Source organism: Mixophyes fleayi, chromosome 5 (assembly GCF_038048845.1).
Source record: "Mixophyes fleayi isolate aMixFle1 chromosome 5, aMixFle1.hap1, whole genome shotgun sequence".
NCBI classification, from domain to species: domain Eukaryota; kingdom Metazoa; phylum Chordata; class Amphibia; order Anura; family Limnodynastidae; genus Mixophyes; species Mixophyes fleayi.
The window spans coordinates 172,567,486-172,584,295 of NC_134406.1; the positions used below are offsets into that span (position 1 = coordinate 172,567,486).

At 42.0% G+C, this 16,810-nt stretch overlaps 1 protein-coding gene across 1 annotated transcript in view; it reads left to right on the plus strand.

Moving 5' to 3' along the window:
- Positions 1-16,810, plus strand: part of LOC142159497 (uncharacterized) — a 154,526-nt gene that overhangs the window by 110,956 nt on the left and 26,760 nt on the right. Inside the window, exons 16-17 of the mRNA XM_075214395.1 lie at positions 13,308-13,361; positions 13,445-13,498. Coding sequence (XP_075070496.1) covers positions 13,308-13,361; positions 13,445-13,498 — 108 coding nt within the window. The remainder of the gene's footprint in view (positions 1-13,307; positions 13,362-13,444; positions 13,499-16,810) is intronic.

Below are 16,810 nucleotides of genomic sequence, written 5' to 3' on the forward strand. Positions count from 1 at the left end.
AGAAGTTTGGTCATTTAGGATATGACATAGAGTTATGGATTGCCTCATCGATTACTCACCTTGCTGGGGATCATCTGCAGCTCTGGACCAGACACTAAGGGCCATTACACACATGCAACTTTCCATTTGTTGTGCATTTTACTTCTTGTCCCAGTTCAAGTGCTGACAATTGTCTTGAAGTTTTATTGAAGTATTTTCTCAGTAACCACAAAGATAGATATTCTTAACCAGCTCAACTTTGCACTACTCATGCCCAGGGCGTGATGCTGGTCTTCACCAGGGATCCCCACAAGGATGTATGGGTCTGGCTGCATGTGCCATGCAGTTTTGTGGCCCCTGGGGTTGGTCTTGAGCATAGTTTGTGAGTGGAAATGAATGTACAGGAGACTTAGGTGCAGAGACAAGGAGTATAAATGTACCAATAGATGTATTCAGCACTAGGAATGTAGCAGACAGATGAATGCAGCACCAGAAATATATCAACAGATGAATGCAGCACTGGAAATATGGCAGCAGGAATACAGCACCAGGAATAAAGCAGGCAGATGAATGCAGCACTGGATATATACTATAGCAAACCAGAAATCACTAATACTATCAGAGATAAACACTCTGGTACCCTAACAGTGCGAGTTTAAATAGAGTCAGCGTGATCAGAGGGTAGGGAGGAAGCCTGATCAGTTATGTGACTGATTCTTTAAGAGAATGACATGCATGCCTGCCCGCACACATCCATCATGGCAGACCGGAGTGTATGCCACCAGAAAGAAGAGAACCAGGCAGTGCCGCAAAGCAGCAAGAGAGATGTATTAAAAAGTGACATCCCATCTTTAAAAGGTGGGTACTGAACACCTTAAGAATGGTTTAAGGGTATTTTATGATGGGATTTTTGAAAAGAACTCAACTTTTTCCCAACAGCATTCTTCAGGCCCATATCCTTTTCAATCAATAAGTAATTGAAGTTTACTTTTGGAGAAGTCCAAAATTTGCTTCACCTCAAATAGGTTGGATTGATGTACATCAAAGGTGGAAGGTGAACTATACTTAGAGGAATCTTGATAGATGATAAAAGGTGTCAGAAGCAAGACATGGAATACATTAGGGATCCGCAATGTAGTGGTTAGTTGTAATCTGAAAGCCACCGGATTGATAGCTTGTAAAATTTTACATCCGATATATCTTGGGGCAAACGTAATACTTGGCAGAAGCAGTGGAATATGAATATTTAGAGTCGCTAGCTATACTTTATCTCCAGGTTGCAAATTTGGGACTGGTTGATGTTTCTTATCAGTAAACAATTTATAATGGGAAGATTTCTGAAGACTCTTTTTAACTGAAGATCAAATTCTTGAGAATTTACTAAATAGACCAACTACTGCAGGTACCTCAGAAGGTGGAAGTTTATAGGTGTGAAGAATGGGATGACATCCATACATGATAAAAATGAAGTGAAAGAATAGAATTCCTAAAAATGGTTATAGTGGGCAAATTCTGCCCATGGTAATGGGTCCACCCAGTCGTCTTGATTGGCTGGTGAATAAATTCTTATGAAGGTTTCCAAATCTTGGTTAACTCTTTCAGATTGACCATTAGATTGAGGATGGTAAACTGAGGAGAAATTTAATTTAATACCAAGTTGTTTACATAGGGATTTCCAGAACCTTGAAACAAACTGTACAACAAGGTTAGAGATAATCTCCTTTGGACAGCCATGTAATTAAATATTTCCTTAATGAAGAGCTCTCCAAGCATTGGAGCATTGGAAAGACCAGCAAGCGGAATGAAATGGGCAGCCTTAAAGAACCGATCCACCACCCCCATATTTACTGTTAAGAAGATCCTTGCTAAAGTCCTTAGTGATATAGGACCATGGTCTATCTGGAGGAGACAAAGATAACAATGGAATGTAAGGAGCATGTCAAGGACTTTTGACAGGTAGCGACAAATTCCTTAAATTTCTTACGAAGAGTAGGCCATCAATAGCTTCTTGCAATAAGTTCTAAGGTCTTCTCGACTCCGGTATGGCCAGCAAAACGACAGCAGGAATGCAGTACCACGAATATAGCAGGCAGATGAATGCAGCACTTGATGTATAAATGCAGCACCTAGAATATAGCAGGCAAACTAATGCAACACTTGCTATATACTTTAGTGAGCCAGAAATCACTGATATTATCAACATTCTGGCACCCTAACAGTGCACAGTGAGAGTTTAAATAGAAGTCTGAGCGATCAGGGAGGTGGAGAGGAGGCAGGACCGGTCATGTGACAGATTTTTGAAGAGAATGTCCATCATGGCAGCCTGAGGGGGCGTCACCAGGGCGAAGAGAACCCGGCGGTGCTGCAAAGCAGTAAAAGAAATGCATGACATCTGGAACCTTTCTCTCTTCTTAATATGATCTCATCTTTTTATTTAGATTATGATTTTGTGCTGCGTGCCCCTGATCTCTGCTATGTTAAGTCTGTGCTTTTATGCTTTATGTTTTTAAGTAAAGGTGAACCTACTGCAAGTTCTGGGCTCATTGATGATTTCCAAGAAACTACACTGTTGCCACTTGATTTAGTGCAAGAGCTGACACTTTTAGAACATCTTCAGTTACTCCCTGACTTAACAAAAAGTAATCACAACCCAATATTGCAAAGTTATTGTAAGACAAATAATTTCATGCACAAATGTGGCACAATAGATGGCAAGATCATCTGACATTTGAATTTTTTATGAACATAAAGACAGATAATTATTACATGTGATTTAATATGACAATAACTTTTCAATGCTTATTGAAAATAGTTATAAACATTTGACTTACGGAAATAAAATGAAAATAAAATGTAAATGATACACAGAAACTGCAGTACTATATGTCACGGTTGGCAACAGAGGAAATTGATCCCTAGGCTCTGCTGAACATGGCTAGGCCCACCCACGGGTGCGGAGTCTAACAGGATGGTGGTTTTCACCAGAAACCCCCGCAAGGAAATATGGTCTTAGCGGCACCGAACCTGCAGGTTGCGGTCCCGTGAGTGAGTGAACAGCAGAACGATGTGGAGGAGCCAGGTGATGCAGGAAGTAACACTGGTACCAGCAGGTAAGTGGTAGAGACACAGGAACAGTGGTAATATATACTGAAGCAGCGATAGTTCAACACAGGCCACGAGCTAAGAGCAGACTGAAGTGCACGCAACCCACAAGGAGAACAGGAACCAGAACCACAGGCTGCAGGAAGTGAGCTTGAAGAACAGGTGTCAGACAGGTTAATCCAGGAGGTTTAAATAGTGCTCCAATAACACTTAGTCAATGAGAAAGAGGGAGGAGGCCCTGAAGTGCAACAGACCTTGCACCTGCGCAGATCTGACAGTAGATGAATGAATGGAGTGAGCCTGACGCTAGAACATGCCAGTTTCCAGATCAATGAGATGCAGGTAACGAGACAGGTACTCGTTTGCGGGACCGGAGCATGACACTATGTTTGCAGAATTTCTGGTGCAGCCTGTGGCCTAGAGCAAGTTTAGAAGAATTTGGAAAATTTCTCAGCAGAAGACTGTGACAATTTGCTTTTTAAATATTTTTGTCCAAATTATCTTCCACTTTGAAATAAGAGTAGATTGGCCCTCACTGTAAGCAATCCAACTTTTGACCGGTTTTTGACTTTCTTTGACCAGTAACATTTTAATACATTGACCCAAATTATACCTTAACTCCCTTCTAGAACATAGAAGAAATATGTAAATGGAATCAATGCATTGGTAAGGACTATAAGATTGTATAATATCAAACATAATTAAGTTTTGTGGATGGCAAATGAAGGTATGGTATTTCTAGGCCTACCTGCTGTTAGGAATGGCGACATTCAACAATGTTCATCAAGGCAGAGAATACAGCTATGAATCTACACAAATTGGTTTGTAAATGATTTGCCCTTTGATTTCCTGTAACTATTATATGATAAACTTTGATTGAACCAAAGTTTTGAAGCTAAGATTTCTTTTTTTTACAAAACTGCAGCCTGTAGTTTAATGAGATCAACAATGTAAAGAAAAAAAAGAAAGTCATTTAAACACATATATGCTTATATTATGAGCATTGACAGTATAGTTTATGAATACATACATTGAAATGCCTGAATGGACTTAACCAAAATTGAAGACAATTTTCTTTTGCAATATTTCTAACATCTAGGGGTAAATGTATCAAGCTGCGAGTTTCCGACGGGATTGAAAAAGTGGAGATGTTGCCTATAGCAACCATATCAGATTCTAGCTGTCATTCTGTAGAATGTACTAAATAAATGCTAGCTATAATCTGATTGGTTGCTATAAGCAACAACTCCACTTTTCAAACCCACTGGAAACTCGCAGCTTGATACATTTATCCCCTAGTGTTACAAAAAAGTGTTTAAAAAGAATTTTTAAAAACTATAAATTTAAAAAGTAAAACAAAGAACAACCACACAAACATATTTTGCATATATATTTTGTTATGGTCCAAAATATACACCAAAGATCCAATAAAGTATGCACATTTGGTACACCTCTAAACAGCAGAAGTTTATAATTTGTGGATTGAATTTTTTTTGTGACTGTAGCTAGCAACATTGACAAAATGTTTCCCCTGCATAATTCCCATACATTAGCAATGTCTTTATACATTTACTCTAATATATTATCAAAAGAAAGCCCTGTACAGTAAAAAGATAACATTTGCTTGAGTAAAAAATAAAAAGTTATTCCTGCAGAAGTGCCACAGAGGAAAAACGCAGAAACTGGTGGTTAAAAATTACCATGGAGTTTGATACATAGTTTAAAGGGAGTGACCTGGTACTTTTTTTTTGTTTTTTTGTTTGAAAGGTACATTTTTATTACTTCTACAAAGTCAATAAACATATGTAAGGTATTGTATACACAGCATAGTAATTCATAACATTAAGAATAATTTATAATATGGTCTGAATTCTGAGGATTATGTATACATCGTAAGATGTAAACATTATGACTTGCAAATGAGGGGAAAGACAAACAGGGGGGGATGGGAGGAAAAAGAGGGTGGAGAAATGGAGTGGATTTGACCACTAGCTGTCTGGTTTTGTTGAGTAGAATCGAGTGGGGGTATCATGTCACCACGGATATTCAAAGAATAAGTTTGTGAAATTTAACAGATGTCAAACGGTAGATAAGGGTTGCTCAGCTTCATGGAAAGTGTTAAGGCTCAAGACCAAAAAAGATGAGCTTTGAGGTTGAGGTCTTCACCTTTAGCAGCCGCCTTTCCCATAGAGCTTTATGTACTCACAGGTACTTGGATGCCCTCAGGTCTTAAGCTCAGTGTAGTAAAAGCTCATCTATGATGGTCGTAGCGCAGATGGAACCGGAGGTGCTAGTCCAGGCTGAAGCAGGTAGTCAATGGCAGGCCAAGGTCTGTAGCAGACAGGCAAATTGGTATCCAAGCGGTCAGGGTCACAAGAGAAACAACGGGGTCCAGTATTCAAGCAAAAGGTCAGGGCAACAGGCAGGGTGGGGTACGAAACTTAGGTGGTGGTGTCACCGACAGTGACTACCACGATGGTACCAAAACGAAAATGACTTAGCCGACTTACAATAAAGGAAGACTGACCTTAAGAATGACAGATCAAGTGGGCGGCTGTCTGATAAGAAATCACGATCCCGGGTAACAGTGGCATGTTGTTACTACGTCATTTTCAATTGCGACTTGTGTCTCACTGCTTTTAAAGCGGCAATGCCGCTTCTCATCCCACCTAATTATTAGACTAAGGCTTAAGTGTATTAGGTGGGATGACAAACGGCATTGCCACTTTTTTTTTTAGCACAAATTTCACAGGGCATAACAAAGTCTCGAACATCTGAAGACATCGTGGGCCACCAAACAGACAGTGAGAGATTGTTCGTGGTTTTAAAGATACCAAGTTGTCCGGTGGTCTTATTTTCGTGGGTCTTAGTGAGGGCAGCCATCCGAAGTTGAACTGGCACAAATAAGCGGTTTGCGGCTGTCTCTCAGGGAGCCAACTTTTGAAATCTGCGAAGGGTTATACCCAAGTCCTGGGCTAAACCTGTGTGAATAACTGAAGGTGGTAAAATAAGCAGCGGATTCGGAACTGGTACATGATGAGAAACAAAGCTTCTGGATAAAGCATCCACCTTGACATTCTTGGATCCTGGTCTATAAGTGATAATGAAACGGAAACGATTTAAAAACAATGACCAGTGGGCTTGCCTAGCATTCAGCCGTTTTGCAGACTGTACTGTACTGGAGGTTCTTAAGGTCAGTGATGACTGAGATGACATGAATAGCTCGTTCCAGCTAGTGACGCCATTCTTCAAAAGCCCATTTGATGGCTAAGAGCTCTCGATTGCCAACATCATAGTTGGCCTCTGTAGCAGAGAAAAAGGTGCAAGGAAGCAGTGGGTAATTGCCAGGATGTTTCTGAGATAGAACAGCGCCAGCACCAATGTCAGAGGCAACAACCTCCAGAATGATGGGTAAATCAGGGTTAGGTGTTGAGACAAGGAGTGATCGAGGAACTCCCAGAGAACTTCATTAATGAGGTCTTGAAAGACAGCTGGCGCATTACAAAGGCCGAACGGTATAACCAAATACTCATAGTGGCCAGAATGGGTATTGAAAGCCGTCCTCCAGTCATCACCTTCTCTGATGCGGATGAGATTGTATGCCCCGCGGAGATCAATTTTGGTGAAGATGGTAGCACCTTTAGGTTGATCAAACAGGACCAAGATGAGAGGAAGTGGATAAGTGTTTTTTACAATAATTTTGTTAAGGCCTCTGAAATCGATACAAGAACGTAGCCCACCATCCTTCTTATAAACAAAGAAACATCCAGCTCCCTCTGGAGATTTTGAAGGCCTAATAAAACCTTTTTGTAAATTTTCCTCAACATATTTTTGCATGGCCTTAGTTTCAGGGCCAGAGAGTGAATACAACCTTCCTTTTGGTAATTTAGCACCTGGAATTAACTCGATGGCACAATCAAAATCCCGGTGTGGAGGCAGAGTGTCAGCTGCCTTTTTAGAGAATACATCCCAGAATTCATGGTATTGAGGAGGAAGTAGTCCGGAAGCAGGCTGCAGAAGCTGCAGGGGCAAGATCAAACAAGTCTGAGAACACAAGCTCCATTGGGTAATTTCCGCTTGAGCACAATCTATTACAGGATTATGAAGGCGAAGCCAGGGATGACCCAGTATTACTTGTACAGAAGGGCAATTGATGAGGTAGAAGGACAGAGTTTCTGAGTGAAGGGTTCCCACTGTCAACTGTAGCGGGGCTGTTTCACACAAAACCTCGCCACCTAGGAGTGGTCCTCCATCTAATCCACATACAGTAATAGCAGTACTGATACTCTTGAAAGGAGTCCCGGAAGAATTGGCAAATCCAATGTCCAGAAAGTTATCAACGCACCGCTATCTATAAAAGTCGAAATATCAAAGGAGTGAGCACCATAAGTGATATGTGCAGGAACAAAAACTGCATTTCTGGAGGGAATGATTTTGGAGGAGATGACCTAGGTCAGTGGTCAGGGAACAGGGGTAAATTACCCCAAATGGGGTAAAAATGAAATTCCTGGGGGTAATGCTGCCGATTCACATACTGTCAGTTGTATTGTAGACCCCTTTAAATGTGAAATTGCTGTTGTACCAGAAGAGCCTCAAGGGTTGGCAGAGGCACTTCTTGAGCATCGAGGCAATAATGAAGCACGTATTGCATTTGAAAACAAAGCAGATCTGTCATATTTTTGGATGTCAACAGCTGCAAAGGCATCAAAATTGCACATGAGGAGGCAGTCAAAAAGTTGCTGCCTTTTGCAACAACCTACCTTTGCGAACAAGGATTTTCCACTCTAACGAACAGAAAAACAAAGCAGAGAAGACTGTATCCAAATTGCTCTGACATCAAAATGCCCCAATATTGTTGCTTTCGGATCAAAAATTAAGCAACATCATTTCTCCAAAACCTGAAGTTTTGAAGTTGAAGCTTTCAAAGAAATTTTGAATAGATTCCATAAAATTTTGAATTCCAATAATTAATAATATATGATTTCCTTCCTTTCAAATCAAGGGGGTAACGTCGGCGTATCTAAATATATTTGGGGGTAAAAGGTAAAAAAGTTTCCTGACCCCTGACCTAGGTGAACCTCCTCTTTAATCTCTAGGCCAAATCTTTTCCCGACTTATTAGGGCCGAAATGGGAAAAATGACCTTTGATGCCACAGTAGAGGAAAAGACCTTGGGTACGTCTTCTGGTTTTCTCCTCTACAGAAAGACGATAGGCTCCTAATTGCATAGGCTCTTCAGTGTCCATTAATGCAGGAACAAACACAGATGGTGAACAGGAAGGTACCTCCTGTTCCGCTTTCCTCTCCTTGATCCGTCTCTCAATTTTGATGGCGAGCTGCATAAGATTTTCCAGAGATGTTTGAGAAAGATACTGTACCAAAGCGTCTTTGATCTGCTCTGACAAACCTAAGCCGAATTGACTGCGCAAAACAGGATCGTTCCATTCGCTGTCAGTAGACCATCGCCTAAATTTGTCCCAATATTCCTCAGTGGAGCGCCGACCTTGCTTCAAGGCCCTAAGGTGAGCCTCGGCCAAGGCCACCCGATCTGGATCATCATAAAGCAGGACCAACGCATTAAAGAATGCATCAATAGACTGTAAAGAAGGACTCGCAGGAGAAAGGCTGAATGCCCAGGACTGGGGGTTACCTTGGAGGAGGGATATTATAATACCAACCCTTTGCTGCTCTGAACCTGAAGAACGAGGACTTAGCCAAAAATAGAGCTTACAACTTTCTTTAAAATTGCGGCTCCTGTATACCTTGTTCAGCAGTTCCTGTGCTTCCCAGCCAGGGCCGGACTGGCCATCTGGCACTTCTGGCAAATGCCAGAAGGGCCGATGGCAGTATGGGCCGGTCCGGCTCCCCTGTGATAGCCCAATTAAATAAAACAAAAATTTTTTTTTTTGTATGCAGCCGTCATGACGCGTGACGTCATGACGGCTCTGTGCGCCGGCCCGGCTCCCGCGTAGGACGAGCTGCAGTGGAGGCAGCTGTCAGTGTTGAGGTAAGTGTAGAGAATATGTGTGCAGGGAGGGGGGGGAGGCAAACGGAATATGTGTGCAGGGAGGGGGGGGAGGCAAACGGAATATGTGTGCAGGGAGGGGGGGGAGACAAAAGGAATATGTGTGCAGGGAGGGGGGGGACAAACGGAATATGTGTGCAGGGAGGAGGGGGGAGACAAACGGAATATGCGTGCAGGGACTGGGGAGGGGGGGGAGACAAACGGAATATGTGTGCAGGGAGGGGGGGGAGGCAAACGGAATATGTGTGCAGGGAGGGGGGGAGGCAAACGGAATATGTGTGCAGGGAGGGGGGGAGACAAAAGGAATATGTGTGCAGGGAGGGGGGGGGACAAACGGAATATGTGTGCAGGGAGGAGGGGGGAGACAAACGGAATATGCGTGCAGGGACTGGGGAGGGGGGGGGAGACAAACGGAATATGTGTGCAGGGAGGGGGGGGGCAAACGGAATATGTGTGCAGGGAGGGGGGGGAGGCAAACGGAATATGTGTGCAGGGAGGGGGGGAGACAAAAGGAATATGTGTGCAGGGAGGGGGGGGACAAACGGAATATGTGTGCAGGGAGGAGGGGGGAGACAAACGGAATATGCGTGCAGGGACTGGGGAGGGGGGGGAGACAAACGGAATATGTGTGCAGGGAGGGGGGGGAGACAAACGGAATATGTGTGCAGGGAGGGGGGAGACAAACGGAATATGTGTGCAGGGGGGGGGAGAGGGGCAATAAATGTCTGCGGGGGGGAGAGGGGCAATAAATGTCTGCAGGGGAATGGGGGGGGTGAGTAAAAGTGCAGGGGGAAGGGGGGATGAGTTAAAATGTCTGCAGGGGGTTGTGAGTGAAAATGTCTGCAGGGGGAAAGGGGGGGTGAGTGAAAATGTCTGCAGGGGGAAGGGGGGGTGAGTGAAAATGTCTGCAGGGGAAGAGGGGGTGATTGAAAATGTCTGCAGGGGGAAGAGGGGGTGATTGAAAATGTCTGCAAGGGGGGGTGGGCGGCAATGGCTGTGGGAGGGGGAAAATAAAAATGGCCAATGTGTGTGGGGACAGTATATGACTATAATGTGTGTGGGAGACAGTTTATGACTATAATGTGTGCTATTAAGTGAATGTGGGGCTGTTTGAGGAAAATGAGGTCTAATTATTAAATGTGATTATGAATTATTTAATGCCTGGGATGTTTGTGGGAAATGGTTATTTTTATTAAACATAAATGCTATTTAATTTCTTGCTGAGGTTGTTTGGAGGGAGGGAAATAGATTTATTTATTAAATGGGAATACTATTATTTTAATGTTGGGGCTGGAGTGAGGCCTAATTTTATAACGTGGGTGCTATATTGAGTTAACATCGGTGCTGTTTGGAGTTTTCTAACTTTCATGTACCCATTTTTTTTTTCAAACAGGGCCCCCAACATTCCAGGATCCAGACAAGCAGCAACTGATCTAAAGACACCAGCAGCCACAAGTGGTGACAATGACAAGACAGGTAAGAGAGACCAGGACAGTCTGCCAACTGTCCTGAATTTCGTGGGTGACTGTCCCGCTTAGTCAGGATGTGGTCTGACTGCAAGGACAGTTGGGAGGTATGTCCTACTTCACATTGTACTACTTGTGAAGGCAGAACTGTGTGCACCTAATAGTAGTGCTCACAGTATTGCCTATGTATTTGTTGAAAATGTGTCTAATAATCATATTACATCATAGGAGCCCCCTGTCTTAAGTGCCTAGGGCCCCCTGAGACTAAGTCCAGCTCTGGTTAGCAGGAGGGAGCGGATAGCTACTCTCAGTTCCTGGATAAGACACAGCCTGCAGAGCAAGCCGAGGAGCTCGAAGTCTCATGAGATTTATTAATCTTGTGAGACTAAGAGTTTCCCTGCTCACTCTACAGGAAGTTCCCATCCTGATGGATGTCAGCAGCATCAGAAGCATAGATAAGTACAGTGGGCTGGGGGTGTTGTAATGTGCTTCTGGGGTGGAGGGGTGGCATGATAGGGAGGGCCTGATAAATGTAATGTTTTATTATAATGTATGTAATGTATGTATCAATGCCCCATCTTGACCATGCCCCCAACATAATGTGGCCACGCCCTTAGCGGCACCTAGTTTTTTTCATGCTCATCAACAGAGATGGGCCTGTATGCTTGAAATGCCAGGGCTGATTTTTAGTCCCAGTCCGGCCCTGTTCCCAGCCTACCTGAACCTGAAGTGTACCCCAGGCCGCAGATTCTCTATCTCTTTTGCATCTGTACTGTATACTGAATATTACCTGGACCTCTGTCGCTAACGCTGTACTCCTCCTGATCCAGCTTCAGTGCTCCCTAGCATATCTGGACTCAATGTGTGCACCTGGTTGCAGATCCTTATTTCCTTTAGTACCTGTACTGTGTCCTGAATATCACCTGGACCTCTGCTGCTAACGCTGTATTCCTCTTGATCCAGCTTCAATGCACCCTAGCATGTCTGGACATAAAGTATACACCTGGCCACAGATCTTTATTCCCTCCTGTACCGTATATTACCTGGACCTCTGCCGCTAACGCTGTATTCCTCCTGATCCAGCTTCAGTGCTCCATAGCATATCTGGGCCCTAAATATACACCTGGCCACAGATCCTATTGCCTCCATCATCATCATTCATCATCATTTATTTATATAGCGCCAACATATTCCATAGCGCTTTACAATTGGGGACAAACATAATAAACTAATAAACAAACTGGGTAAAACAGATAAAGAGGTGAGAAGGCCCTGCTCGCAAGCTTACAATCTATGCACCACTACTGTGCTCTGAATATTACCTAGACCTCTGCCGCTAATTCTCTACTCCTTCTGATCCAGTTCCTGTGCTACCCAGCATATCTGGACCTAGTACTTACCTCGCCACAGATCCCAATTCTCTTCAATACCTTTGTCCTACTCAGTACATCATCTTTGCTACTCCAACCTCACTATTATACTTCACCTAACACCACAAGCAGGGCCGCGACCTGTGGCACAGAAGCAGCCAAGCCCTTTTGTGTTGTTAGATTTTGCAACTCCCAGGATGTAGTGCTAAATTAGGCAGGTCTAAGGGTCCTATCAGTCCCAGCATTTGTGACAATGGGCTAATTTTGGGGAAGGTCCACCAATGTGCAACAGGGAGCCCCTACAAATCACATCCTCTCCATCATCTGTCTGTAGAGCTTTGGAATATTGAGTGTAAGCGCAAAGGGACCAAGTACCACCTGTTATAAATTTTGAAAGAGTTATCTTTGACTCAAACTGAAATAGATGTTTTAGATAGGTTAGATCAAATTTTTGATCATTCTTTTGGGTCCAGACTCTCCCCAGTGTCTTGCTCCCATGCCAACTCATGTGGATCTTTGGATGGGAGGTTGTGACTGTTTATCGGTTGATATAGTGTTTATATAAGACCTCTAGTCGAAGGTGAGTTTCGACACAATCTGACTGATATTTTCTACATTTTATTTGGTTCTTGAAGTGCAAGGTCGTCCAGAGCATTCATCATCTTTGACATTCTCACGTCCCTCGCTAAATCTTTTGTGCCACTCAAACACACGCGCACGAGACAGGCAGTCATTCCCTTAAGCCGTAGTAAGCATTTGAAAACATTCTGTTGGTGTTTTGTGCAATTTTACAAAAAATTTTAAACTGACACGTTGTTCAACTTTAAACCTTAGCATTTTTTCGGCACTCTACAGAAAACACAACCAAACTAAATGGCGACTGACAATCAACTGAACGTCATAGAGTATTGCAGCTTGTCATGCAGGTTCAGACCGGTTCAAGGTTACTACGTATGCAGTTATAACCGGTTCTGACTGCTTTGTTTACTAGGTGGAATCACAGTCTCATTATTTAATAGACATACCTCGTATTCTAGGGGGAACATTGATCTGAGGGAAGTGTCAGTTGTAGGTAGTGAAAATAATGTCTGATTTGTAAGTATTGCTAAAAGAACTCATGTGGTAAGTCCAATCTGGTAATGAGAACTGAGAACGAGGAGAAAAAAATGCACCAGAGCTACATCCCAAGACCTTGTACTTTTTATGCTAGAACTTGACACCTCTACATGTTTGTGAAAATTAAAATATTGTAAATGCGGTATGGTAAAATTACATAATTATCAGTTCTCGAAATGTCTGATGTGTTTAAAATATATTATGGATAAGATCTGTAGTAGTCTGTAAACTATGCCTTTATTTGCTGCAGGGTGAAAATGGGGCAAATGGACTTCCAGGAGCAGAAGGCCTGCAAGGACCAAAGGTAGTTATGAGTGTTACTTATAAGAGTTCTTTTATCTGCACCTTGATAAAACAACACTTAAATCATTTACTATTGAATCCTAGGGTTTGCAAGGTGACAATGGCCTTCCAGGACCACCAGGACTTCTCGGACTGAAAGTAGGTACAACTATACTGAAGCAGTTACTACTGCCTACACATGGGGTAATGTGTTATATGTCGAGATCATTTATTGTTACTTGGGGTTAGGGAGTTTAGTATTGAAAAATGTATTTGATTGGACATCTCCTTTAAAGGGAACATATTGCTAAAATAATTGTTGTGTACGGAACTGCAGACCATTTCTTGCGCCTTATAAATAAATGATGATAGTTATAATAATAATAGGAACTCTATTCAAATAAAGAGAATAACACAATACTGTGGGCTCCATTAAATGAGTGATTCAAAAGAGAAGAGAAAGCAGAACACTGTGTAAGATAAATTTTGCGGTCATTTGTAAGAATAGGAGAACATATGTAGGGTGTAAATAAATTAATTGGTAAACAATATCTCACAGTGCTATTGACCGGTCTGATGCTGCTGACAAACATGGTCAGTATGCACACAAGTAGCAAAACACTGCAGTGTGTATTCTTTATTGAACCGATGGGTGAACAGTTACCCCTTTGACAAATGCCCCACACTACAAGAATATAGAACAGAACACCCAATAAATATATAAAGATAGGGCACCACATTCTAAAAGAGAATACTGTAATCCAATGCTGTAATCATGTGACCAATCAATATAAAAAATGTCATCTGGTATAGAGTAACCAAAATACATATGTCAATTAAACTATGCATACCTGTGGATAAAGAAAATATATTACCAATCAGTAATGTTTTAAAATCAGCACAATAAACCAAATAGCACACAGAAGTACACAATATGAAGCATGGATTGGTAAAGCAAACTTGCAGCACCATAATACACTACAGTGTCAAAAGTTCATAAATAATCTTCTTCAGTAAGATCATTGGCACCAGTACATAATTTATCAGTCCACCATAATTCAATTTAAAATGTCTATTGACCAGGGTGACATTAATATTTCTCTGCAGTTCCCAGGTCATCTCTTCTCTCTGCCTATACACGTGAATGTAATTCTAAGAAGCTTTACCACAGGAGCAATTTAGCTTTAGATGATACCCAGGTCTGGTGCTCACTTTCTGTTTTACATTTATATTAATTAGTGACATGAGCATTGACCTCTCTGATAGCATATATCACATATTGTTCTTTTTAATTTTGTACCTTATTGTTTTGTATTTATATTTGATGTTCTGGTTCACATTCTTGTACTATGGGATGTTGTGTTATACATCCATGTCGTCAGTTAAAACGGCACACTGTGGCGTTTAAAGTGTCACACATGTGCTGACTAATTTACATGTAACAAAAATAACTCTCTGCATTGCAAAAGCTACTTTTACACGTCAGTAATGTAATTGCACCATCTTTTGTGCTTTGTGTCTGCTTTCTAAGATGGCAGTTGTACATGTGAAAAAAACAGCTTAAGAGGATCAATTAAAAGCCTTTTATGTCTCCTTCTTGAGAAAGGTTTTAATTCAGAATATGAGAGTCCAATGAGAGAGTTATATTAATGAAGTGGTGAGCCTTGAGAAGTAGGTGGTAATTTAACTTTTACACCTAAAACTCCCTCACTAATACCCAGGTTGTGTGTCTGTGTGAAAGGAGCGACCCTGTTCGTGACGAGGGTCATTCCCGTGTTGGAGCCAGGTAAACTTCTGTGTGAAAAGTGTTCCCCGGTTATTCGATCCGGGTTCAGTTAAAAGCAGCTGATTTGGAGGGGCACAACCTGAAAACACAGGGCAGACACAGGTACAGTGTGAAAGGCAGCGACCTGACTTATTCCCAGGCCCATGTCTCTAGGTGAAGGGAGTATTAAGGGTTGTAACACGGGTTGAAACCGTGCTCATTATCCCGTGTCGGACCTGTGATTTTTGTGTAAAAGGGGTAGTGACTGTTATCCTCAAATCAAAAGTTTACTGCTCATTTTACCTAAAAGACTTTTCACTGCAGCTCTTTCAAAAAAGTTTTATGTCCCTATTTAAGAAAGATCAAAACTTCTAGATTTGCAGACCATTACTATCTCTGCAAATGTGCATAGTGCATGCATGGAAGTGCTGCCACATCCCAGATTTTGGTGAACTGCTCCTGGAATCTGTTATATCAAATGAATCAATTGATAAATTGAACTAAGGTGTAAAATGTGAAGTCAGAGGGTCTGGTGTGTGTATACCTGGGGCTTTTGCCCACCTCCATGTTAAAAGATAACAGCAACACTTTCAGGGAAAGCTGAGCCACTTCAAAGACCCCTGAGGGTGAACTGCATCCTCACATAGGAGAGTTTGTTGACATCTAACGAAACTTTGGTCAGCTGGGAGGGAACCGTTCACAGCTTGAACCCTTACACAAGGATGAGGGCTTGCTGAATCTTATACAGACAAATATAATTCAGTTTCCAAAATGCAACTTAAAATCAATAACAGTAGTTATCAACCATGTATTCCTCAATAGCTTGATGAAAGGCAGTCCATATGTCAAATAAAGCATTCTGTCACCCAGAGAAGTTGAAGAAATACTCTGCACTGTTTGGTATCAATAAGTTGGCAAAGTCATAGTGGATCTATTAATAATAAAATTGGGTCTGTGTGACATTCCACAGGGGGTCTGTGTGACATTTCATAGTAGAATTGTGTCGTAAATCAGGCAACATGCAAATGGTGATTGTAAACAGTGTCACAGACCACAACCCCTGGAGGTGGGGTAAGGTGTATAGGTGTCTTTAAAAAGCTGAGAATAGTTACAAGAAATTGTCAGTCTTTTGGGAAATCAGTCATCATTGATAAGCTGTACATCTTTAAGCCAATTTCCCTTGGTGCAGAATATACCACTTATCTGTAAGTTATACTCCGAATTTTACCCCTTTATTTTACCTGATTTGCAACTTTTTATTTGTATGTCAGTTGTTTTTTATATATAACCTGTAAGCATTTAACTTTTTGTATATTAAATCAAACCCTTAATAGGTGATGTCATTATTGCTCTAAACTAATTCACTGCCTGTCTTGAAGAGACAGATTGCTTGACCATGCTAAACTTTTCATTGCTGAGGTATGATTTGTGAATACATTTGTATACCAAGTCTACCAAGCTGAGTGTCTGCCTGCATGCTCATTTGTGTCATAGAGCCTTGAGGGGTTAAGTGTTAACCCTTTGATTGTGGGTGTGTACATTGCTAAACTGTGTGTAACAAGAAGTGCTCATTGTGTGCCACTGTGAGACAGTATGTTGGGGTCCTATTGCTCTTATTCAATAGGTGGTGGCAAACCGAAGTGGGTGTGGTTGTGGTTGCGTGAGCACTTTTTGGGGGCGATTCAGCTAAATCTGTAACCTGAGAG